Consider the following 24,954-nt stretch of genomic DNA (forward strand, 5'->3'; position numbering starts at 1 on the left):
TCGATCTCAATTAAATGGAGCCATTAATTGTATGTATAAAGTTGGAAAAAAAGGAAAAAGAAAATTGTCACGTTAAGACCAAAGCCGTCAAAGACAAGATCCATGGGTGTATGTATAACGGTGAACATGAGTGTGACAGAACAGATCTCGTTACCATTTTTTTATTTGTTTAAAAGAGTCCCTGTTGAATAGACACCGTTCTTTCTGGGACATATGACATTCAATGCTATTTACAATTTTACACTGGCAGTCCATTAATATGCTGCTACCCAAATTTGATGGACCACACCACCACCACACTGACTGTACCGAACTGTACACTCTTAAAATCTTGATTCCTCTTTACTATAGTTCCAGAATCCTTAAATATCTTTTTGTACTCAAAATTTAAAAAATTTCCAATTAAATTCCTTAAATTTTCTTGATTCCAATTTAAGGATGTAATATCTAACGGAAATGCTATTGGGCGCTCTCAACACAACTCTATCCGCAGCACCGACCGACGTGGCCTGGTCCACATGTACAACTGACAAAACTTTATCAATTCTATCAACACACAAAAAAAAACAGCGACTCCTTTTCTCTCAGCTGAACGTCCCGGCTTCCCCCCTCTCTCTTCTCTGTTTTCAGTTATGTTATGTTTAGATGAAATGAAATGTTCACTAGAAAAAAATCAGAAGAACTTTAGGTTCATGTTATTAAAATTAAAACCACAACTGATCCATCTTCTTGAACAGAAAAATCAAGCAAAATAAATGAAAACTGGAATACGGGAATTTAATTTTAAATCAGGTAAGTTTTTTGAGTTCGCAATTTTTGAATAAAAAAAAATTACCAAAAAACGAAAATTGAAATTGGTTTGTAATTGGAGGTTTTGAATCGATTTGGGTGTAATTTTTTTTTAGGTTTTTTGATTTGCCTTAGAGGTTAGGTAATTCCCAAACTTTTTAGATTGATTGAATAAATCATGATATGCTGCAAATTGGCAGTAACGATGTTCGGATAAATTGTTGTTCGAACAAAACAAACTTCGTACTTACAGAAAGAAGTGAATTAGGTTCAAATGAGAGGGGATTTTTTGGGTTTTTAAACTGCAATCTATGAATCTATGATGATGGTTTTAATCTATGATGATGTTGATTACAAGTATTTAATTATGTTATCCTATGAAATGTTACTATTGTGATTATTTGTTAGATGGGAAAATCCTTGATCTTGATTTCATTTGTTGATCAAAAATTGGTCCCGTCAATGTGTGAATCACAGCTACAAGATGATAAAGAAGATAGAAGAGATTCCCAAGTTGAAAGGCGAGAAAATTTTAGGTGGTTCCACTTTTTTTTTTGTCGTATACACAGCTCAGATTGCCACGTCAGGCAGTGCTGGGAATAGAGCGGTGTTGAGAGTGCGGAATAGCAAAACCGACTATCTCATGATGATTTCGAATTAACTCTCATCAAATTATTATTTCGAAAAAACAGAGGGTTCATGTTAATGTTAAGAAGAAAGAAAAACGGACAAAAACACCGTTGTGTGTATGGGGTGTGTCTGTTTCTCGACAGATCTCCCTCTCTCTCTCTCTCCCTCTCTCTCTCTCTAAAAACACTGTCGTTATCGCGAAAGAGAATCATGTGAGTCTATGCAGATAGATCTCTCTTTCATAATACCCACAACAAGATTTGATTTAAACGGATCCCATGCTTTGTTTTTCAGCTCAGGTGACTTCCATTACTCTCCTCCTAGCTTCATTTTTATCTTCTACGGTGATATTCTAGGGTTTTTGGCTTCAAGGTTTCTTCATTTTTTAGCATTTCTAGATTTTTCAGCTGCATTGTGCATGTTTTCAATTCTATCATAGTCCTTGAGCTATTTGTTTGTGAGAATTGTGATTATTGTTTCCTGGTTTTTGGATCAATCAAGAATTTTTGGTTTTCAAAAGGATGCATGTTTGTTTGGTATTCTTTGAAGAACATGAGATTCTTGATAACTGGTGATGTATGAGTCGTTGTTAGTATGATGAGTTTTCTATTTTTTCTCCGAGACAGTGTAAAATGATGCCGGTGAATGTGTTTATATTCTGATCATGACTAGAGCTATTATACATGGTAGATTTGTCAAAGATGAAAATGAGGGTATCAGTGACCATCTTCGCAACCACGTACATTTGACAAATTGTATTCACTTGAAGAACCATATGCATAGACAAAGCCCTATCTTGGCCGAAAGGTCGCTTATGAGGGATTTAATTGTTCTTCAAAGATCAAGGTCGCTTAGAGATCCTTCTACTAGTCCTCCTTCATGGCATTCTCCTTCCATTGTTGAATCTATGTCTAGGAAACTTGAAAAGGAATCAGCAGATGGGAGGAGAAGGTCTGTTGGTCATGAAAGACGGAAGGAGGAAGCTAAAAGATTGCCTGGGAATTCACCAACTATAGGGACATCAAAAGTTGCTGCTGAAGATGTAATCAAGGGCGGTGTCAGCGGTGGTAGGTTTAGTTTTAGTGGTAGTCTGAATGGAATTCAAGATGGGGGAGGGGAAAGTAAAGGAGAAGGGTCCAGTCATAGAAGACGCAAAAGCGAACAATCTGCTGGTGTAGAGGAGCCTCCGGTAGATGGTCAGAATTCTGTTCTGGTTACAGGGAAAGTAGATGGAAAAGAGAAGAGGATGGTTAGAAGAGGGAAGCAAAATCAAAACGTCTATCTGAAAACTCTTTCCGAACAGCTGAACGAGATGTCTGTGGATAGTGATGTTGGACAAACTTCTCACGTTCACCAAGATGGAAGATGCAGGCGGCATGAGAAAATCAGTGAGGAACCAGAAGCAAGCAATCGTAGTTATCGCAATGAGTTAAGCAGGGTGAAAAAGCGTAGGTTTCGTGGTGTGAGGAGACCTAGGACTTCTGCCGGATCAAGAGATTTTGGACTTCACAATGAATTGTCAGTCGCTTCTAATTCATTACCACACGGCTCGAACCATCGGAGGCATTATGTGGATGACGGAGAGGAAGAGAGAAGACAGACGAGCATGGATGTTTCTGGAGGTCCTAGAAATGGTTGTGGGATTCCCTGGAATTGGTCTAGAATTCATCATAGAGGTAAAACATTTCTAGACCTGGCAGGTAGGAGTTTATCATGTGGGCTGTCTGAATCCAGGTTAAGAAGAGAAGGCTCCCTTCCTGAAGGTAGGGATGATTTAGATATGGCTGTGGGATCTGAATCCTCAAGTCCGTCTGCTAATTTTCATGCTGAAGCAGCACCGTTGCTAGTTGAAAGATCCGGATCCCAGGGGAGCAGTGATAATCCTGCTTGGGTACATGATTACTCTGGCGAGCTAGGAATATTTGCTGATCATGGTTTAAAGCGTGACGCTGACTCTGACTTTGTTTCTGAAGCTAGATCTGGTCACAAGACCTTGAGAGGATCCCATGGTAGACATCAAAGTCTAACGCAAAAATTCATGCCTAGGACCTTCAGGGATCTAGTGGGGCAGAACTTGGTAGCACAAGCTCTTTCAAACGCAGTTTTGAAGAGAAGAATTGGTTTTCTATATGTGTTTTATGGTCCTCATGGCACTGGTAAAACTTCTTGTGCTCGAATATTTGCCAGAGCTTTGATTTGCCAAGCTTCAGAGCATCCAAAACCTTGCGGTGTCTGCAATTCGTGCATTGCACATGATCTGGGTAAGAGTAGAAATGTGAGAGAGGTTGGCCCAGTTGGTAACTTCGACTTTGAGAGTATTATGGATCTTCTTGATAGTATGAATATGTCCCAACTGCAATCCCAGTATCGAGTGTTCATTTTCGATGATTGCGATACCTTGCCTTCTGATTCTTGGAATGCTATCTCAAAGGTCATTGATAGAGCACCTGGATGTGTCGTTTTTATCCTTATCAGTGCAAATCTTGATCATTTGCCCCACATAATCATATCCAGGTGCCAGAAATTCTTTTTCCCAAAATTGAAGGATGCAGATATCATCTATACATTGCAGTGGATTGCATCAAAAGAAGGCTTAGAAATCGACAAGGACGCCCTAAAACTCATTGCATCAAGGTCAGATGGATCTTTAAGGGATGCTGAGATGACTCTTGAGCAGCTGAGTTTGCTTGGTCAGAGGATCTCCGTTCCCCTAGTCCAGGAGCTTGTAAGTTTTTTTTCTACTTCAGCACTGCACTATGTTTTATTTTTACAAGCTGAGGCTATCCTTTTATATCATTGTATATATGCTTAGAATCCTTTCTTATACCAAATAATACTATAATAGCCTCTTACCGCCGGAATTAGGTATAAGTTATGATACATTGAATTTGAAGGTTTTTTTTTTTAGCCTATAGTCTTAATTTTTGAATGGCAGTGATTTTTTCATATTTTGTAATTAAAGAACAAAATAGTAAGTTCTCGTAAACTTTGGACCGGCTGAAATCCCCTTGGGTTTTTTGCTTAGTAGGAATCCGCTTTCACCGTGAGTTGAATATTGTACTGCACATGTTCATGTTATACGGATAAGTTTTATGTTCTAGACGCTATTAATGTTGACTGAATCCCAAAGCATCCTTAGTATAAATACCTATTATTAATTATAAAGTGCCCCTGACCAAATATTGTCGATCTACCATGATCTACCATGTCTGGTTATATTCATCATCATACATTAGATTCATACGTAATGAACACCGAACTTGATCTTTCATATTAAGTAAGACTGTTGAGTTTGACATACCATGCGATTCATGCCCCACTTGCACTGGACTTCTTCATGAACTTCTTCTCTTGTATACACCCATTTGGAAGTTACTTCTCGAGAAAGATGAAACATCTCAGTCCTTAGTGCTCTTCAAATGCTTTAATGTTTTCCCAATGGATTTTCAAAAGCGTTGTCAACATAATAAACATAATGAGTGGTTTATCAATAGGGTGTAGGTATCACAAACTTTACATTCAGTTATGGTATGCGCGGATCAGGAGTTTAGAGATGGGATCCCCGGGCGGGTGTTTGTAGTGATATTGGTTTCTACTGGCTGCTTGGCTACGTAGAATTCTGTCACTGCTAACTGGTGCTCCTCATGTACTTGTATATTTGTCGTGGACGAAGGAAGAAAAAGCAACTCGAACTGAATTTCACGGTCTGAACTGACTGGCAAAGTTAATGTAGTTAGTTATATACATTAAGTTGATCAGTACCTTTGCTTTAGCACCATCTCTGTGTAAAAACCCGAATTATATAATATATAATATGTATGCTGATATTATCTAATATTGTTTGTCATTCGAACTCATATACCCCTTCTTATACTTCTCTTCGATTTTTTTCCCAGGTTGGTTTGATCTCTGACGAGAAATTGGTAGATCTACTTGATTTGGCATTGTCAGCAGACACTGTGAACACTGTCAAAAATTTAAGAGAGATTATGGAAGCCGGGGTAGACCCATTGACATTGATGTCACAGCTTGCCACGGTAATAACTGATATTCTCGCTGGAAGTTACATATTCACCAAGGAAAGGCTAAGGCGGAAGTTCTTTCGCCGACTAACATGTCAGTACATCTCTTTTGTTCCCTTTTGTCTCTTAAATTGATTGAATTAGCCCATTCAAGTAACAATCGTTTGGCCTGAGATCATTGACGACCTTCTATTGAATAGGGAAATCAAATTCTATGATATCTAGCGTATCAAACAACTTTTGCGTGCAGCTGTACATACAACACAATGTATCTAATATATTTACTATCAGAATAGGTGTCCCATCGTTACCATATCTGTTTTGCTGTCAAGCTTTCATGATCTTTGAAAGCATGTTATATGATTGTGGAATCAATTTTGTTCAATAAGAAAATGGATATCTTCTTACAAAGTGCGATCATTTTCTTTCCGAACTCATTTTTGTCCTCAGCTATCCAACTAAACCTTGGCAATATCTCTTTTCTAAGATTTAAATGCAGCCAAGAGTTATTGTTCTTCTTCAGCTTTATGCGACTAGAGGTACACTTATTTTGTTGTACTGCTGATTCTCTATTGTGAGACTGCAATATTGTCTTTCTTCGTATCTCCCAATCAAAGTGTATTGTTTCTCAGGTCTTGTTGGGTTTCCATAATCTAATTGCTGCGGACTTGTTTAGCCTTCCAATTCTGGAAAAGCTTTTTACTCAAGGCCATACTGACACTTATCATTCTGCACTTAAAACTACTTAATGCATAACTTCATGCTTCTGGGTCTAATATATGAAATACCTTATACCTTGCCTTGTTTAGTTGATAGGCATGTGCGGAAGTATTGCCAGTTTACGTAGATATGCATGCTCTGTAGAATCTGTACCGTACACTGAACCTCCATCTGTCTGGAGACCTTTTTAGCACAATATTCTAGCAATTACATTCAAAGGTTACCAAACTGGCCCAAAACATATCTTAATAGTGAAGTTCTAATGCTCAAGGCTTTCAGAAGTGGTACCGCGGGTTCCAAATTGGACAAGAAGTTCAACTGCTATGAACATGAGAAGACAATGTACCCACTTTGATGTGCATATCGACTTGATGCCTTATGTGCTTGTCTTTGTCATCGTAAGAGATCAAATAATTGATGCCCTTGGAGCAAGCTCTTTCATCACTTATTCTGTTAGGAGTTGAAGAGTGTAATTTGTTTGGATAGGTTTCTGCCATTTATATCTGTTTGTGTGAAATTAACATATGAACTTCGTTACAGCTGCTGATATATAATTTTATTTCCAATTCAGTGTCCAAGGAAGATATGGAGAAACTGCGTCAAGCTCTAAAAACATTGTCTGAAGCTGAAAAACAACTTAGAATGTCAAATGACAAATTAACATGGCTAACAGCTGCCTTGCTTCAACTTGCTCCTGATAAGTTGTATATGTTACCTGGTTCTTCTGCTGATACAAGTATTACCCACAGTCCTTTGAGCCGAAGTAACCTTAATGGGAGGGATATGACCGGGAGATGTGCAGCTGAGCACGCTCAGACATCTAACAGTGGTCTGGGCTTGTCTACCAGTACTAGGTTGCGAGATTTCCAAGCTGGAAGTGGGTCTGATTTTAATCATGACACTGCTAAGGTAAATGGAAGTGTTACAGATGGAAAGAAACATGCTGGATGACTCCTCAAAGGAAATCCGATGCAAGTAGGGGAAGTGCTGGGTATACTTCTGGTAAAGACCGCAAAGAAATAGAAGAATTTGGTTGACTGTGCTTCAGAAGATTGATATCGATGCCCTAAGACAGTTCATGCACCAAGAAGGAAGGCTGGTCTCTGTGAGCTATGGTGCAGGTAATATCTTGAATGTCTACCATGGGTTACATGTTTCTATTGACTTTCTATTTCACCTATAGTTAGGCTTTGTTGAATAGTTCAATCGATATATTATGAGCTGGCTGATCAGATTTTGAAATTTGTTATGGTTTTTTTTGTTTATTTCGTCTTTTTAACGACTAAACATTATGGTTAAATATACCGATGATATAGAGCTGTCACTTTTGTTCCAACTGTTGTAGATGCTACTTATAGCGGGATATTCTTAACATTCTACTTCGTAGTATCTATTTCATTTTGTCTAGGAAAAATACTTTCTTTAATAGGGTAGACCTAGAGCTTCGGTTTATTGGATTATTCTCGTGGAAAAGAAAACTAATTCTGGGTAAACAGAAGTACAGTCAAATGTTGAATTCCTGGCATTTCCCTTTATAAGAGATCCTACTTCCTGAAAGATGGCATAATATTCCTGTTCTGCCTTTTTAAGTTGCTCACCTATTTATTTTTCTCGCAGCTCCAACCGCACTGTTGATGTTCAGCTCTCATCTGAACAAGTCCAAGGCAGAGAGGTTCAGTGGGAGCATCTTACAGGCGTTTGAATCTGTTCTTCAGTCTCCTATCACACTGGAGATGAGATGTGAACAAAGGAAAGATGTGAGAGGGAAATTACCAGCTTTTGAGGATGGCTCTTCTCGAACGGTCACGCGCCAAGAGTCCCTTCCAAATAATAGTATGATCAGCATCTCAAAAGCAGGGTATGAAAGAGATAAAGCTCTTAAAGGAGGTGGGTCTAGGCATGTCCATTTGTCGCCCTTGAATCCCGTTGAGATATCAAAGAACGAAATTGTTGAAATAGAAGGTTCATCGAGGGGGCCTGAGGGAACTGAACGTTCAGGAAACACCGAAAAGATTAAAGGAAAAGGCTTGAAAAGTGGGTCGAGTGGAGAAACACCTCCAGCTAATCAGAAATCTACATTGTGTTCGGTCCCAGAAGGGAGAAAAATTAGAGAACATCCTCAAAGCCAGAGTATTGTAAAAAGCAAGGTATCCTTGGCGCATGTAATTCAAGCAGATGGATCACAACGAAATGGGTGGACAAGGCGTAAAGCTATTTCAATCGCTGAGAAGCTTGAACAAGAGAACTTGTAAGTAATGCAATGCTATTGTTTATATGCCTTATTTTTGAGTACTGTTCAAAGTAAATCTAGGGTCAAATTCTTTGTCTTGAGTTGATGTAGTATTTTGCTTTTTACATAGTATTGCCATTATGAGCATGTGCCAATACTCCAAGAACTTATAATCCATGAAGTTGGTTCATGTTATGCAAGAAATGTTTGGCATTTGTCCTATTTTCACAAAGAGTTTTTTTTTATGGAATTTTCACTGAGAGTCTATAACCCTGATCTACGTGCGTTAATTTACTTTCTGTTTATGGAGTTGTTAGGTTACTCTTGACCAGTGTGATGTTCCTTTAAATACATCCTCTCAGTTCTTGAATTTAGTTGTTTCTTATTTCAAAATTTTCAGGAGATTGGAACCCAAATCAAGAAGCTTACTTTGCTGGAAAGCATCAAGATTAACTCGAAGAAAGGTAACTACAGGGCTATATGGTGTTACTACTTAGTATAACGATTTTCATTTGCTCACAAGTAATTATTACCTTGCTATACGGGATCCCAACTTAACTTGCAAACTCATACCACATTATTCTGAATGTCATGAAATCATTTATCCGCAGCTATCACGTTTCCGAATCAGGACGCGGAGACCGCGCTCCCTATTGAAGCTCGTCCCCTGTGGTAGATGTCTTTCTGCTAAATCTCCTAGGTAAATTATTTCATTTTGTCTAGACATAGGTATGTGTTAGCTGTAAAGGCTTTTCCGTGTCTCTGCAGTTGTCTCCCATGTATTTATTCATGCTTCTCTGCTGTTCACGAAGTCAATTGTGTCAGCCTGTGTACCTTTTAATAAAGTAAATTTTTATGCTGACCAGAAAATGTTTAAATGCAAAAGTAAATTTGAAGTTGTTGAACAAATCCTGATTTCCATGTCACCAACAGCACTTTAAGTTCATCATATATATTGTTCATCCAAGTATCAGATAAGGTGAAAATGGCATGACTATGTACATAGCCCGTTGTTTCAAGACCAGATTGAATTAAATAGTAGAGTAAGGAACTCTGTCATAATACTGCAATTCAGTTCTGATTGGGAAAATGCCGCCAGACAGACTCATACCCTTTTCCGTTGCACAATCATTTCCCATGCAGTTATGCCTATACTACTTACCAGTGTGCGGAATTATACTATCTTGAGTTTGTAGTTTGCGAGGTTATTCTGTTTTTGTCGCTTTCTATATATCATTTGGATCTTTTAATTGGAATAGTATTCGGCTGATGACGTGTTTCTCATACATGTCGTTGTACGTGGATTATAATATTATGCGAGAGTCAAAATGTACATTGGAAGGAAACCTCATCAAAACTTTTTGTTATCAGTTGAGTAGGCCGATGCAACAACTAGACACCATTTCATATCGAATTTTATGCACTGGTCGTAGTGTTGTGCTGCCTTGATGGCCCATGTCATGATCACTGTTTGTGAAACAAAGTCTAGTTAATATTCTCTGATACTGCGACCCTTGTTATTGTAGAAGGAAAGTAATCCCACGTAGGGACACTCTTCATTTTACCATTAAGAAAGTCTTACTGAGATCTCGCCAGTATTTCAACCATGAATTTCAACTACAGTTATTCACTATGTAATTAACCATGCTGATTTAACGTTGTAGGCAAACATAATAGTATCGTGATTGTTTGTGCATACCTACCATTGGAAATGAGAGTAATGGAGTGCTGGATGTGGCCAAGGATTGCCTGCCCATCTATGGATAAAAAGTTCTTTTTTAATTGATTTGGTTCGTGCAAGTATGCATGGCCATACATGATATCGGTTTGCTATTACATATGCTATTTATATTTCTAAGTCCCCATTTTATTGTGTCTATCTGTACATTCTCGAGAATGTAATTTGTTCTTACATATGTTGTTTGTATTTCTAAACGCCTCATTTTATTGCACGTAATGCTCACAACTTCTCTCTAGACCTAGCTGCTATCAAGCTCCGTCTATCTGTACATTCCTGAGAATGTGACGGGTGTACGATTTGAGTTAGTGGTGTAAGTGCGGTATCTTATGGATGAAGTTGTACTGCACAATTATGGAAATTTTCGAACTTAGCGATTTCCTTCTCATAATCAATCTGCATTGCCATACTTTATGCTGCACAGTTGTTCATAAGGTAAGGAAATGATAATCTCGGTCATATAGTACAGAGATTGCTTCCCAAAGTTTTTGTGTTTTCCAGAGCGATTCTGACTTCGTATTGGCCGTGACGTCTGAAGTACATACAGAGATGTGGATCCCTGTTCGGTTCAACTTATTAAAGGAAGACACTGATATCTTGATTTCAAGAATGATTTGTGTAGGTTTTGTTTATCCTTCCTATCACATTTGAAACCATGTTTGTTTACTTATATATGTTATTGGATTTTTTTCATGCACTTCAGATATATTTTATTTTCTGGTACAAAATATGTTGTTATTGGTAGTGCTTTCTTGATGTGGCATTGGTTTTCTGCGATAGATTGAGAATTCACTAGATCATGCCTGAAACCATGACAAACCGTGTTCAGACTTCAAAAATTCTCTGCAAGGAGCTGTGGTTGGATACCACGTGTTTGACGAATTGGTTGCATTTATGAGGGGGCAACTTATTCTTTCGATTTTTTTGAAATCATTCGCTTGTTGATCCTGGCTAGAGTGAGTGTTTCCATGCAAGAAGCTGTTGTTTCACTCTATTGTAGAGTTTCTTTTGATAAGCCTTAAAAATTGATTCGTTTGGCGATTAAGAAGAAAATGTCATGCTATGGAAAATTTGTTATGTCTATGCATAAAGTCGTTGTTAATCATAAGTAGCAATTACTTGTTCTTCTCTTCTATTCATCACATGTAAGTTGCACATGAGAAAGTAGATCCGAAGCAGAAGAAGTAAATCATGAAGATGGAGTAATTCATCTCGTCGTTACTAATTTACAGGTAGGTATTATTCTATAAACATTTATTTATCCATTTCTAGTTTTTGAAAGTAGTCTAGGTGTACGTATTACTCTGCATTCTCAGGTATATCCATGATCAGAGAGAGCTGTGACAGAAACAAGAATATGATTTAAGTGACCCGGGTCTCTTAATATCCTCCCAAAACACCCATGTTAGGTGCCTGTTGTCGCCGCCACCACCACAGCTGCTTCTGCCGCCACTACCATCTGCTCCGCTCTGTCGGTGTCACAACCCTTGCTACTACCACGCGTCAGCAGCAGCGGTAGTGATGGTGGTGGTGGCTGTGGTGAAACAAAAATGTCTTAAACTAGCTGAAATTCTTTTGAGGGAGTCTGTTAAGATTTTGTGCAAGAGAGAGCAGTTTGAGAAGCATCATGGATGGACAATAAAGAAAATGGACAGTATTAGTAAGACTGTTTATTCTGATTCACTCAAATATTTGAAGGGGTAAGATCCCTTGACATGCTTAGGTTGACATATCTTCACACTTTGGCATTATTCATTTCATGGCATCCAAATGAAGATGAATTACAATTTATTTATTTTCATAAAATGTTCTTTTCATTATGTCTTACACTCTCACAGAAAAAATTAGAGCATTTCACTGTGTATAAGCTTTCATTATTGTGGTTCATTATGGATGCAGTTAGACAAATTCTGGAGAAGGCAGGTATGCATTTGCAAGATCTGCCGAGGCCAGTCGGAGGTGAAGATTCAGTAGGGTGTATTCTCCGTTAGATCCGCGACAGATCTTTTGTGCACTAAGTTTCCAGCTTTTGAGGAATGAATTGATTTGGAGGAGTGGTTTATCCCCTTCTTTAAGCTCAGAGTTCGAAAAAATTGTGGAGAAGGTGTTGTCCAACTAAAGAGAGATTTAAGGAGATTGACATCCCAATAGCTTCAAGGTGTTATCTTTGCAAGCAAAAGATGGAAACGCTAGATCATGTGGTTTCATAGTGTAGCTGTGGAAGTTGGTTTTTGCAGAATTTGATATCAAAGCGAATCTTAGTTTGATTGCATTTTATATAGCAACAAAAGGTCAAAGCAAAGTGATCAATCTGTGGCTGGTCACACCAAACTTGCAGTTAGAGCTGAACTTTGGAGGTTAAGAAATTCTGATAAGGTCAGTTTTCATGTCCTAAAGATGAAAATCCACTTGATTATCCACGAGAATTATAAACATGTGAAGGGCTGCATGCGTAACTCTTTTGAGGACTTGGCAACACTATACTTCATTTGGCGCAATCGCATAAAAGAGTTAGGCGTGCGACTCCCATTGAATGCACTCGGCAACCACCTAATGAAGATCAGATTCTGTGATGGTGCGCACGAGGGAATCCTGGAGTTGCAGGTGCAGGCAGTGCAGCTAGAGGTGCAGATAATAGTGAGCTTGGTGCTCAATCTATTGAGCTGGGGATCAACACAAATTATATGGCAGAAACTATCAGATTATACATCTAACATGTATTTCAAGAGTATCTTTTTGTTTGTAATATTTATTTAGTATATGAAAAGGAGAAACACAGATACAGATACTGTACATCAAGATGAAAATAGCATCATTTATCCGTCCTCACCCCTTGAGGTTCCCCATGAATTCTTTATGAGCCAATACCTAGTTCCATCACTGTCAATTCCGTACTCCACTACAGTAACACCGAGGTCTAATTCTGTCCTACAAGTTCCTGTGAATCCTCGCTTGACTAAAAGTGAAAGTCCTGGCCACTGGCATCAGTGGCAACTGAAACAGGTTGCATTGAAACGGCCTTCAGTAGAACGTTGTTTGCCGGCACATCTTTGTTTTGTCGGATGAATTTAAAGGCGTCATCTTCATTTAGTATCGCAGTCTACCAACTCATGCTCAGCTAGAGGGTAGTTTGCCAGTTGCGATCAGGAACCGATAGTCCGAACCGATTCCGTTTTTGGTCGAACCGTTTCGCAGAGGCCAGAGCCTAGTTAAACATAAAGTTATCTCCATCGAAGATCTCTCCTTCTACTTCTCCTACAGTTCTCTAGATTCTTTACTTAACCACTAAGGTCCATTTCCACTGCCAACTTCCTTCGTCGCAAAGGTAACTCCAATTAACTAATCAGGTAATTTTCATGAACCAGAATTTATCATGAGAATGCAAATTTTAGATTTCGATCCCTTTTCAATTTTATGATTACAGTTTAATAATCAGGTAATTGTAGAAAGTCATGAACCAGAATTTATCATGAGAATGCAGATTTTAGATGATTAAATTATTCGATCTCTTTTCAGTTTTATGATTATATTTGATTGTTAGGGTTAAACCAATAATGTAGTGCTAAACATTACGAATCACAGACTAGGAAAATGCACGGTCAGCCGCGGAAACCCCTAGAACCAGAAGATGCAGCTACGATACAGAAAGCTGCTAATCTAAGAACTCTTCAGACTCAATTGTTGCATAATCACCACAACAAAATGTAAACTTCTTATTATCTAATGTTTCGATTGTCCTTAAAATCTGTTTTTTTGGTAGTGATTTTGAATCTAACTCTAATCAGTTAAGTGACTAATTTCTTTCTCAGTTATAACGAAGAAGCCGTTGATCTGAGCACACGGTTAGTAGAAACTAATCCCGAATTTTACACGGCTTGGAACTACAGAAAATTAGCTGTTGAACATAATATCATCTCAGCAGTAGATCAAGACGCAGTTAGATTAATTCTAAATGAAGAACTAAGAGTTGTATGTGAACTATTTCATTGTTTACCAAGGATTTGAATTGTATATGATGTTTGTTTTGGTTTAGTCATCAATTTTAGTTCTATGGATGATTATGTAGGTTGAGAATGCTTTGAGAAGGAATGTTAAGTCTTATGGAGCTTGGCATCATAGAAAGTGGGTTTTATCCAAGGGATTATCATCAACTTATCATGAATTTAGGTTACTCGATGGGTTTCAGAAACTTGATTCTCGGAATTTCCATGCTTGGAATTATCGGAGGTGCTTATTTTGAGTTTTAATACTGAGTGATGAGATGCATTTTTTGAAATTATACTGATCTTTGTACTTTTTTTCTTCAGGTTTGTTGCGGGGTTGCAGAATGTCTCAGAAGAGGTCGAGTTAAAACATACAACTGAGATGATAGACACAAATTTCAGTAATTATTCAGCGTGGCACAATCGTAGGTATTACTCTATTTTTAAATATGATACTATGTGTTTGGAGATCGACAGTGGTTTATTTGATTGGATCTCATTCTTGTACTCCTTGGGAGGATTTAATGATGATGAAGTCGATGTCAAGCGAAGTAGAACTTATATATTCTTTTGTTTGATAGTTGGAATAGAGTGTTTGAAAGGGGAATAACGTATGATACTTCTGTATGATTGGTGTTGGGTGATGAGTGAAAATTCTAACTTTTGGGTGAATGACATAGGTTTTTGATTTGCTGTACTGATTTATTTGGTCATACCAAGGCACAGAGAATTGGTCACATCAAAAGGAGACATAAACTGCAATTCAGTTGGCGATTAGTAATAGTTGTTAATTTGATTTTACTTTCTTACATTACTCTTAAGTATAAAATTTTGTTGATTTACTTCTATAGACATTTAAATTTGTTGCAGTGCTATTCTTTCGCATTTGCTAAAGCAAGGGATTCATGGGTTTGAACCAAAAGAGAACGTTTTGGCCGAAGAGTATGAACTTGTGCACCAAGCAATTTTTACAGATCCAGATGATCAAAGTGGCTGGTTTTATCATTATTGGCTTCTTGATCAAACAATTACTCCAGATGCTCCTCTCCTGCTTTCGTCTTGGCCAAATCATGGTTCAGATCTGATCTTATCCACTAATAGAAACTTCGAGGGGTGCATGTCGAGTCCTAGCACAAATTTTTGTTCAGATAAAGGAGCTTTTCCCCTCATTCTTTATTTTAATCAAAGTGTTAAAGGTGTGAACTCATCAACTGTAGACATTAAGTTCACGTTCGTTAAGAACGAAGATGTTAGCTGGAAGCCACTTTCAACCAAAAACTCGGGATATGCTGATGCTTGGGTGACATACCTGAAGTTCCCTGATGAAAAAAACAACTCTTCGGATACTTATCAGGTTGAGGTGAGTGTCGGACATTCTCAGGGTATCATTTCTTCCAGTGGGTCCAACTATAGCTTTCCCTCACAATTTTCATTTACAACGAGATTGGGGATCGGTAAAAGAGATGGTGAAGGAGGTGAGGGTGTTGAGAAAGTTGTTTGGACAGACAGTAACTTTCATACTGATTTGCCCCTTTTGGAGGAGCTCAGTCATATGTTTTCTTCTGATCGAATTCGGGTCATCACGGACCAGAACCCAACAGCTTCAACGTGGCAGATTGAAACAATAGTCAAAGAGATTGCTCTATTCCGGGAGTTGTTGTTAGAAGTGAACTGGTATTGTATTCTTGAATCTCTCTTTCCCTCTCTCGCACACAGAGACTGTTTATTTAGCTTACTCTTGTTGTTCTCAAACCGATGTACTTATGCTTTTTCTAATTTTATAGTAAAATTGGAAAGCTCACACTAGTGCGGCTGTTGGTGGCTCATGATGCAATGATGTCATACCATGCTTCATTTGCATACAAGAAGGTTAATACTGAAGAAATTCTCGAACTGCTATCCGACTTGATGAAGCTGGATCCTTCACATTCAAGGTATTACAAGGACGGACACAGCTTAGCGTTGTTAGAGAAGGTAATTTACTTTTGAATTGTGTCGTCTGAAGCAATATTCGTTCATGCTGTTACGGCTCTTGCTTTTGTTGGTTAGGCTCCATAAGGAACCATATTTGGAAGCTCATATACTGATATTTCTGGGCGTTGCTGCAGGTGTTCCTGAGCAGGAAGTCTTTGATGAAGCACTGTCTTTACTATGGAGAGTCAACTTCTTCATATTCACATGACCGTGTCTGCTTGCGTCTTAACAACATGTCATTATCTCGAATTGGATCCTTCGAAAATCTACTGTGGGTTCGAATGCTGGATCTCAGCCACAATGAACTTCAAACGACTGAAGGTGAAAATTTGGTTTATGTATCCTGGAATTTTATTTTAGGATTTCGTCGTACCATTTTATTGTGAAACTAAAGGTCATCGCTTAGCATCCTCTTGAAAGATGAAAACCATCACTCTTACTAGATAGTAACTTACTTCTTGGTTATCTTTGCATATTCTCTTGTGTGATTGCACATCTCTGACACTTATAATTGTGTTTCTGTATCAGGTTTGGAGGCACTGCAACTTCTCTCTTGTTTGAACCTAAGTTACAATAAATTCAGAAGTTTCACTGCACTGGAACCCCTGAGATTGTTACAGTCACTAAGTGTATTGGATATATCCTACAACGAGATCGGTTTACATCCAATTGATACAACTAGGTATCTGTGTGCTTCACCTTTATCTCACAAGTCAAACATTGAGGGTATTGGAGTGTCAGATTGTTGGGAAGCGGAAGTGGTTTTTAAAGGCTTACAACTAAAGCAACTTGATGTTGCTGGGAATGCAATTAACAGTGATAAACTCAGGTCCTTACTGGTTAAGGTTCTTCCCAATCTTAAATGGTTAGATGGTGAAGTTGTAAATTAATCATTTATAGTTGATATTAAGGCCTACCTTGCTTAGTGTTTACATCTTATAATGCATGATTGAAGTATCCTTGTATGGTTCTTTTTGTTCATGGACAGGTTTTAGCAAAGACTAATGGAACAAACAATTTTAGAGTTAAAGCTGGTGTTTAAAAGTCTCATTGTCTAAATACTACTACTAGTAGTATATATATTCGTAGATGATACCACTTCTCATTATACAGTGCTAAAATTACAAAGTTTCTTCAAGGGAAAGCACTTGGGCTTGTCACACAACAAAGTTACAGAATTAAGAGGTCCGACTGCATGCGTAGGGATTGAATTCAATTGCTAGAATCTTGTTTCAGTTTTTTTTTTAATTTTTTTTTCAAACTCCAGGTTTGCCTGGTGAGATCCTGTTTGGGAACACTGGTATCGTGAACTCCAAAAGAAGGTTTCTTGTGGGCTTCCATCTTCCAAACTCCTGGATAGGAAAATCAAGTTTTGTGGTTAGTATTCTGAATGTCAAGTCACATGATGCTCTGATTGCACTTAAAAAATTGGAGGCTACAGTAAGCCCGTGTCTTATGGGCCTCCTTCCAGCCATTCCAAAGTCAAAACTAAAATTCCAGAGTTCGTTCCGTGGAAAAAGAAATTGGTATTCCCGTAGGCTTTACTGTAGCAGCTTTGCAAGTGTTTATAGGCAGTAAAGAGATTAAGTCAAAAATGTTAATCAAAAAGTTAATGTTGCTAGAATCGGCATTATTGAATCCATCGTCAGGTTTGGAAGAATCTAAACCACAGTTTCTAAGAAAACAAAAGGAAAAACCTTTTGGGAACGACAATATTAAAGATAATAAGTTTGCTTCATTTTCTTTTTAGAGTCAAAGGTGACATTAAATATAGGGCGCATTTTCTAAGTAACTCGTCTATCCTCTTCCATTCATACCCATAAAATCAGATTCCACCAACAATGTCTAAAGTCTAAATCTTTTATAATAGCGGTTTTGATATTTTTAAGTTGGATTCTGTTTTTGTCTGCGTTTCTTTTCTAATTGTCTCTTTCTTACACTGATTGTTACTATTAATGAATGGCAGGGGGCCGGGGCCGGGGGCCAACTGCAATACATGAATCATATATGATCATTGTCTATGTACAAGGCATGGGAAGAAGAAAATATGAGATGATCATAATCAATACAGATGAGATTTGATTATATCATTACTGGTCTGGTCATATTTTCCTAACCTTCCTCTTCATTTCCGCTCGATATTTTCATGCAATTGTCCAATGGTTCTAGTCAAAGGTTCAAACTACTGCCGTTCGTTAGGGACGTCTTTACGGTCTTTATCACCGATTTGAAATCTATTTGTAGTGGTAGAAAAAAAATCTACTCTTGACTCAGATGTGCGCATGAATTCACCCACTTAAAGTTAAAGTCTCAAAATGTGTCACTTCAATCCAAATGAATAACCCACCACATCACCATAGTTGATTTATAATGTTGTTTTTGCGCGTCAACGAAAACTAACATGTCCATTAAGATGAGGAAAGATTGAGATGCTTTCAGATTGGACTATTGAGTTATTCTTGTACGTACTGATTAAGTTCCGCTGGACCCTTCGGTTCTGAAGTAAATACTGAGGACGTACGTCGACACATTTTCTCCGAAGCTTCGTCTCCGTCTTTATTTCTTTCGCTCTCTTTTCCAAACCAACTAGGCCAGTTGGGTAACCGACTTGGTTGAAGGTGCAAAGAGCATCAGTGTTGAAATTCCACGGATCATTGATGGATAGTGTCGGAGGTTCGACCCTAATATGGGGCAGTTGCTAAATTAACTTTCTACAGTATCTGCACCCTACTGGAGACTGGTTTGATGATGATCATTAACATGCTAATACACTCGCCGCTGATTGAATTCCGCGGTGTGTCTGCTTTAACAATTATCTCCTCACTGTGAGTGGCGAGACTGACTACAAGATTGAACCTGCGGTCCGTGTAGAATTTCAGATACCGAATTGCGTCATTATTCCAGAAGGGGCCTCAGTCTGCAGTATCTTGGTGGAAACTTCATCCATAACCATAACCTTATATGGAAGAAAGATCTAATAATTGCATCCCTAGATTCGTTTGGTATTGCTTGTCCACGTCATAAAAGTGTGCTTCTTGTTAAAGTTTTGTGCAAGTGCAGCAATATATACTCTTCGATTGTCCATCGTAACTTGTCCAACCACTTGTTGTTTCTGCTTTGTTTTTATCCACATAAAATCAAGGGTAGAGTATACCTTCATTGTTTGGTGCAAGAAAAAACCCTGCAATTATGTCGAATGATAGCGGTCGTTTACTAATTTTTGTAAGTGATGATAGTGTTTAAAAAGTGATGTCAAATTATACTACTTTGTTTCGAAATAATTAAGATGGCGAATGACACTTTTTATTTCATTGGTTCCGATATATGATCATACATTTGAACTTTAGCTTTTGTATTTTCTTGTTTTTATATGAGTGGACTTAAGTTATTGGAACTCTTATGCACGATCACATTATAAATGCTGACCTGGTGCTTTTATAAGATGAGGACACCATAAAATAGGTGCCCATTGCTTGTGATCCATATCCTAGTTAGCAATTCGGGGTACAGGTAGTAGTTCGGGACGATATATGTATGAGAATTATACGGATTCAGATAGGTCGGATTTGGTCAAAAATTCGATCAACGGTTCGTTGTTTGGACAATAGTTCGGAATGGTATACGTACGTGCATATTCGTTTTATAAATGCGAGTTCGGCACTTATAATTCAGTTTACATATATGATAAATTGATAAGTATTATGACCTTATTACGAGACTAATTTTATTTGTATACTCCCTCCGTTTCTGGAAAAAATATGCCAAATTGAAAAAGTGAAAGTAACACTTTCCCAGAAACGGAAGGAGTATGATTTATAAGATGGAAAAAAATATTTTAGCGTGATTATTTAGCAAGAAGTAGACAATTTAATCGCATGAATATATTATAAAACGAGTTTATAAACTTTTAAACAAAAATCAACCATTATCGGGACGATACACGATAATGGTTGTCGTATCCTACATGTATATAAACATGGTAAACTTACGAATTATATCAGTGTAATTCGCGAATCCGCTTATATCATCTGAATTCTTTTTTATAATCCGTAATTTTAAAATCCTCGAATTAGATTTTCCGATTTCCAGCCTAAAACAAATTACATGCATATTTATCGGTTACTGAACTATCATGTACTTAGATGTCAACTGTTGGTGATCTCAAGGTCTGTTTTATATTTTGTCTCGCTATCACCAGATTACCATTCTCTATCATATTTTTTACTTTTAGAATTTTACATACATCAATCTTAACCCTGTACTATCAGCATACATGTTATTTGATAATTATATTGCATAGATCATATGTACGTTTTTTTAAATCATAAAATAATATTACCTAAGGCGAAATTATGTTGAAAAGATTTTTTTATAAAGTTAATGTATAGCCGAATTTTGGGTGCCGAATTTGTATCCCTAAAACGAATTATACACATATGTATGACGTTCCAAATTATCCTCGAATCATGAATCTTCGATCTAATAGTGGATAACACTCGTACGTTTGCCATCCCAAATTTTTCTTGTACCCTGAATTCCTAACTAGAGCATGTAACAACAAGATTATGATTATGCATGCATATACCCGATGTTTGGAGTAAAATAGGCTGAGATAGAATGGTTTTAGTTGGGAAAGTTATTCCAACAGCAAAAATCAGAGTGATTTGCCAAAAAAGAAATTTAAGAGATTTTCACGACTCAACTAAAGATCAAGCAATAGCTAGTGCCTAAGTTTAATAGACTTGCGATTGAGTCACAAAAAGTTATTTAAGGGCATCTCTTTAGCGAACTTCATTAGCAGACCCAATTGAGCTTACCAATAATTATAATGATGCTGAATTTTCGGTTGAAACAGAAAACTGACGGAGAATGGCTAAAGAAATTGATAGAGGAACACAATACACATGAGGTAAATAACTATTTCAGTTTTTTAAGGATGATGAGGATCCCATAATACAATAGATTGTGAAAAGTTTGTATAATATTTTATATATTTCTATATCTTTTGATCTCCTCTCCTGATCGGAATAGTTCCCCAAAGAGTTGCTAACCAGTTAAGGAGCTAACTCACTTGGGGTTGGATATGTGTGCTTCTAAAAGTCTTAAAAATTATTTTATTTCTAGTTATCTACCACTAGATATGTTTGACTCTAGCATTGTGTAGGTTCACAGGCAGGAACCCGAATAAGTTCTCTTATTTTATGTTCTCTATCCACTTCCGCGTGTAGAAAGGACTAAGTGCTGAGGAAACTTCCAGAAAGTGTAACAATTTCATTGTTTATATATTATGCTAATTATTGTGTGAAGTTGGTATTAAAACTGCATTTTTATCTGGGTGGATAACTAGATTTCATATTGTTGCCGTACGGACGATAACAAGAAAGTCAAGATGATGATGTTAAACTAAACACTGAATGGGAGGCAACTCATTGGTTTTGTTTCTCTTTTTCTTTTATTTTTCTTAGTTTGCACATATCATATTAGAATTTCCGACCTTGTTTTACGTTGGATTAGTCAATGAAATCGAGGAAAATGTAAAGTTTAAATGGGGTGAGTATTTATATATTTTGCATATACATTTTTTATTTCCTTTAGTTGGTTTTCACTTTTTAGGTAGTATTTTCAAATTTTCGTATATATTTTTTTCATAACCTCCAAATTTTAGAGATTTTAGAGTCACATTGCATACATGTTGCTACGGTTACATACATAGTTCTTACATAATCTGAACTTAGAACTGCTAGAGAATAACATTCAGGTTTCTTAATTATTGGATTTAACCATGTTTGCGGCAAACTAGGTGTAGACTAAATTTAGTATTAGAGTTGCACATCAATAATTAGTGGAGAATACCTATTGTGACATCAAGCGAGGCATGTAGTTGTATAAAAATTGTTCTTTGTAGTATGTTTCACCTATGCTGATTCCAGACAGAATATTGAGCACCATTTTCAACATTATTTTTAATATCTTGAGTGTTATTTCTTCAATCACGAGGGTGCCACCAGAGTTTCTAACTTACAACATCTCTTATAATCTTGTTTGCAGTTAGCACTGTTCTCCTATTGACAAGAACACGTCCATAGAAACGCCACTATCATCAAAAAACGGAGCACAGACTTGAAACAAACTTGAAGACGTTCAAGGTTTACAAGAAACAGTACAAGAAAGAGCAAATTTCAAATTATTGTAAAGCAACAAGACAATTTCTGCAGCATAGGAGAAAACTTCTCATTTATTATGGTCGACATATATTGCAGGGAGGTAAACTAGGAAATCACCACGATTCTTATCAAGTTGGTTATAAGATGTTGTTTTTGTTAGTGCTTTTTGCTGCATCCGGTGGTCAATAAATTAAGTAAAGTTTGATGGTTTTTTAGTTTATATTCATGGCTACGTATCTAATATTAAGAATATTATTGCGGAATATGGTGATTTGGTTGATGGATAAATGGGGTCAGAGGTCCATGAGCTATTTATATTTCGTTTATAATTGAATAGAGAGCTAGAAGTGATCCTATGATAATTTGGGTTCAACGGTATCCTCTGTTTGAGGATTGATTAAGTTTAGTTTAGATGGTTTCTCTTTGGGGAATCTTGGAGGGCTAGGTGTCGGGTGGTTCTTAGGAATCACCTAAGCTTGATTCTTGAAGAATCTTAAAGGCACGAATAACACTCTAAAATTCAGTTGTAACCGAAGAAGGGAGCCGAGCCTCTCCCTACTCACTTGGCTGATCACTCATGGTTGCTTCTAAACTCTTTTCTCCCCTCACTCAAGGGGATCAAATTCACAACCTATGACAATCTAAGGAAGGTTAATTAGGTCATAACACTCTAAGGGGTCGTTTCTTAAGTGTCTCAATGCATCAAGAGTTCAAATGCAACAAGGACTCCTTTTGAAAAACAAACATTCGCACATTCTAGCGCGAAGACTTTAAAACTTATGACAATCCATAAGGAATTTTGGGGTACTTCCTAAAGAAAATATGTTCCCCCATGTCTTCCCAACAACATACCAAAAGGGAGCTTCAAACGGACAAACGATCTAGGAGATGTGGCCCTGACATCAAAGTAAGTGCAATCTGAAAAACTCCTGAAATTTTATACGGGATCTCTGAATTCAAAAGTATACACGAAATTTGATTGTCCAAACGAACTCAGAATCGAGTCATTCCTTTTGCATTATAAATTGTATCCTATTTTCTTTTAAAGTTGTGCCCTGAGACTCAAATCGGAGTCCGTATGAAGAATCCACAGTGATTCTCTCCAAGTGTCTTAAATCTAAAGTTTTCTGACGAACTCCTAAATGAAAAAAATTCTTGACAAATACGACTGCTTATATTCAATGGTCGAAGAAGTATTCATCATGGATGATCAAGGAGAGATAAAGTTCAAGACTTACCGAGGATTCCTTAATGAAGAATGAAGGATGCGTATCTCATCATCAAATCCAAGATCATTAGCACTTCTGCTATTTTCTACATCATCAGATTGAAGACTAGTACCGATCGCTTTAAAATACGAATGACGCTATCACCTAAGCAAAGGAAGATGTTATCATTCAACAACATTCATGCCACGATTCTGATTCAAGAATCAAATTTGTAATGACCCATCCCTCCACCGATATTGTCCCCACTTGGCCACTGCGGTTATCTGGAAGTGTGGGGTTTTTAATGAGCATCACCTACGGTAATCCAGTAGTAACTTCCCGGATGTTCACCCATCCCTGGATTGCTCCCGCCCGAGCACGCTTAACTGCACTCTGGAGTCAATTGTGATGAAAAGGCCTCGGTTAGGAATGGACAAACATGGGTTTTTAATGAGGCGTAACTTGGCATGATTTTAGGGAAGTAATTGCTTGGCTTTCTATGTTCAGGTCAAATTCCTCTTTCTGTTTGAAGTAGAATTGATATTGCAGGAAATCCATTTATTATTCTTAATGCTTGAATTTTGTAATACCCTGATATTCGACAGTGGTTGGTCGAATGAAATATAAGTAATGGAGAAACCATACAATTCTTCTCCTCCCAAAACCCTCCTTTTTTTTTGAAACTGAAGGGATGAAATTGATTAAGAATGAGCTGTTACAATGTTTGCTTCTTCCTGTACTTTGGTAGAGATCTTTTGTGGTGGTTCTAGCAACCATACGCCACTCAAACATTCTATTCTAGCAAGTTTGGATAAAGAATCCGCTACCTTATTACATTCTTTGTGCACATGAACACAGTGTCAAGAATTAAACTTACTAAAAAAGACTTTAATATCAAGAATTAAATTACGAAGTCGCCAATCAATGTTGAAGCTTTTATTATTAACTGCATCCACCACAATCTTAGAGTCCATCTCGAACACTACTTGCTGCATATTCCTTTCCTCTGTCCATTTTGTTGCTTCCCATAGTGATATGCTTTCAGCGTGTTCCACACTTGATAGGCTCCTTAGGTAGATACATTTTGAGCCCCTGTGTGTACCTGCAAAATCGCGAATTATTAGTCCAAAACTCTCATTGTTCTTCTCCTCTATGTAACTAACGCTTATAAAAAAAAAATTTAGAAAAATCCAAATCTTAACAAACTAATCTATTAACTAACAACTAATTAATCAAAAATAATTTTACCAATACCAAAATTATAGGGATATAAGGAATTTTTTATATCACTTCGTAATATTTATTTGTTGTCCTCTAATATCCCCAATTCATGGAGGTATCTCCCGCATGTGGATGATTTGAAATTTTTGTTTTTGTTTTTTTCGTTTTTATAGATTATATACATATTCGTTGCAAAAAAAGAAAAGAATTTTTTGAGTTCATAAAAAAGATATAGAAAAAAAAAGAAAAAGAAGAATCAGCGTATGCTGCTCAAA

The 24,954-nt window shown here is 37.3% G+C and overlaps 2 protein-coding genes across 4 annotated transcripts; both read left to right on the forward strand.

The window, feature by feature from the left end:
• Nucleotides 1-581: 581 nt before the first annotated feature.
• LOC113302163 (protein STICHEL-like 3) lies at nt 582-11,994 on the forward strand. The gene is given in 9 exon segments (XM_026551015.1): nt 582-4,144; nt 5,316-5,535; nt 6,733-7,107; nt 7,110-7,187; nt 7,190-7,282; nt 7,779-8,409; nt 8,792-8,855; nt 9,003-9,091; nt 10,056-11,994. Coding segments are annotated over 9 exon segments (3,621 nt in total). The 5' UTR covers nt 582-2,083; the 3' UTR covers nt 10,066-11,994.
• A 1,257-nt stretch (nt 11,995-13,251) lies between these two features.
• LOC113302166 (geranylgeranyl transferase type-2 subunit alpha 1-like) lies at nt 13,252-17,116 on the forward strand. 3 transcript variants are annotated; one of them, XM_026551018.1, is made up of 9 exons: nt 13,252-13,476; nt 13,712-13,833; nt 13,939-14,098; nt 14,196-14,356; nt 14,437-14,541; nt 14,983-15,786; nt 15,897-16,086; nt 16,221-16,407; nt 16,615-17,116. In XM_026551018.1, exons 2-9 carry the CDS (start codon nt 13,721-13,723, stop codon nt 16,974-16,976), a joined length of 2,082 nt encoding a protein of 693 aa, XP_026406803.1. In that variant the 5' UTR covers nt 13,252-13,476; nt 13,712-13,720; the 3' UTR covers nt 16,977-17,116. The 3 variants fall into 3 exon arrangements, with proteins under 3 accessions (XP_026406803.1, XP_026406804.1, XP_026406805.1); XM_026551019.1 differs by having other exon boundaries at nt 13,252-13,454; XM_026551020.1 differs by lacking the exon at nt 13,252-13,476 and adding an exon at nt 13,506-13,565.
• Nucleotides 17,117-24,954: the final 7,838 nt, after the last annotated feature.

This window comes from Papaver somniferum, chromosome 8 (assembly GCF_003573695.1).
Source record: "Papaver somniferum cultivar HN1 chromosome 8, ASM357369v1, whole genome shotgun sequence".
In the NCBI taxonomy this organism is placed as follows: Eukaryota; Viridiplantae; Streptophyta; class Magnoliopsida; order Ranunculales; family Papaveraceae; genus Papaver; species Papaver somniferum.

Coding starts and splice junctions, on each gene's coding strand:
- LOC113302166 (XM_026551018.1), top strand. CDS start 13,721: ATGCACGGTCAGCCGCGGAAACCCCTAGAACCAGAAGATGCAGCTACG. Junction 14,357..14,436: donor CATGCTTGGAATTATCGGAG/GTGCTTATTTTG, acceptor TTTTTTCTTCAG/GTTTGTTGCGGGGTTGCAGA. Junction 15,787..15,896: donor TTGTTGTTAGAAGTGAACTG/GTATTGTATTCT, acceptor CTAATTTTATAG/TAAAATTGGAAAGCTCACAC.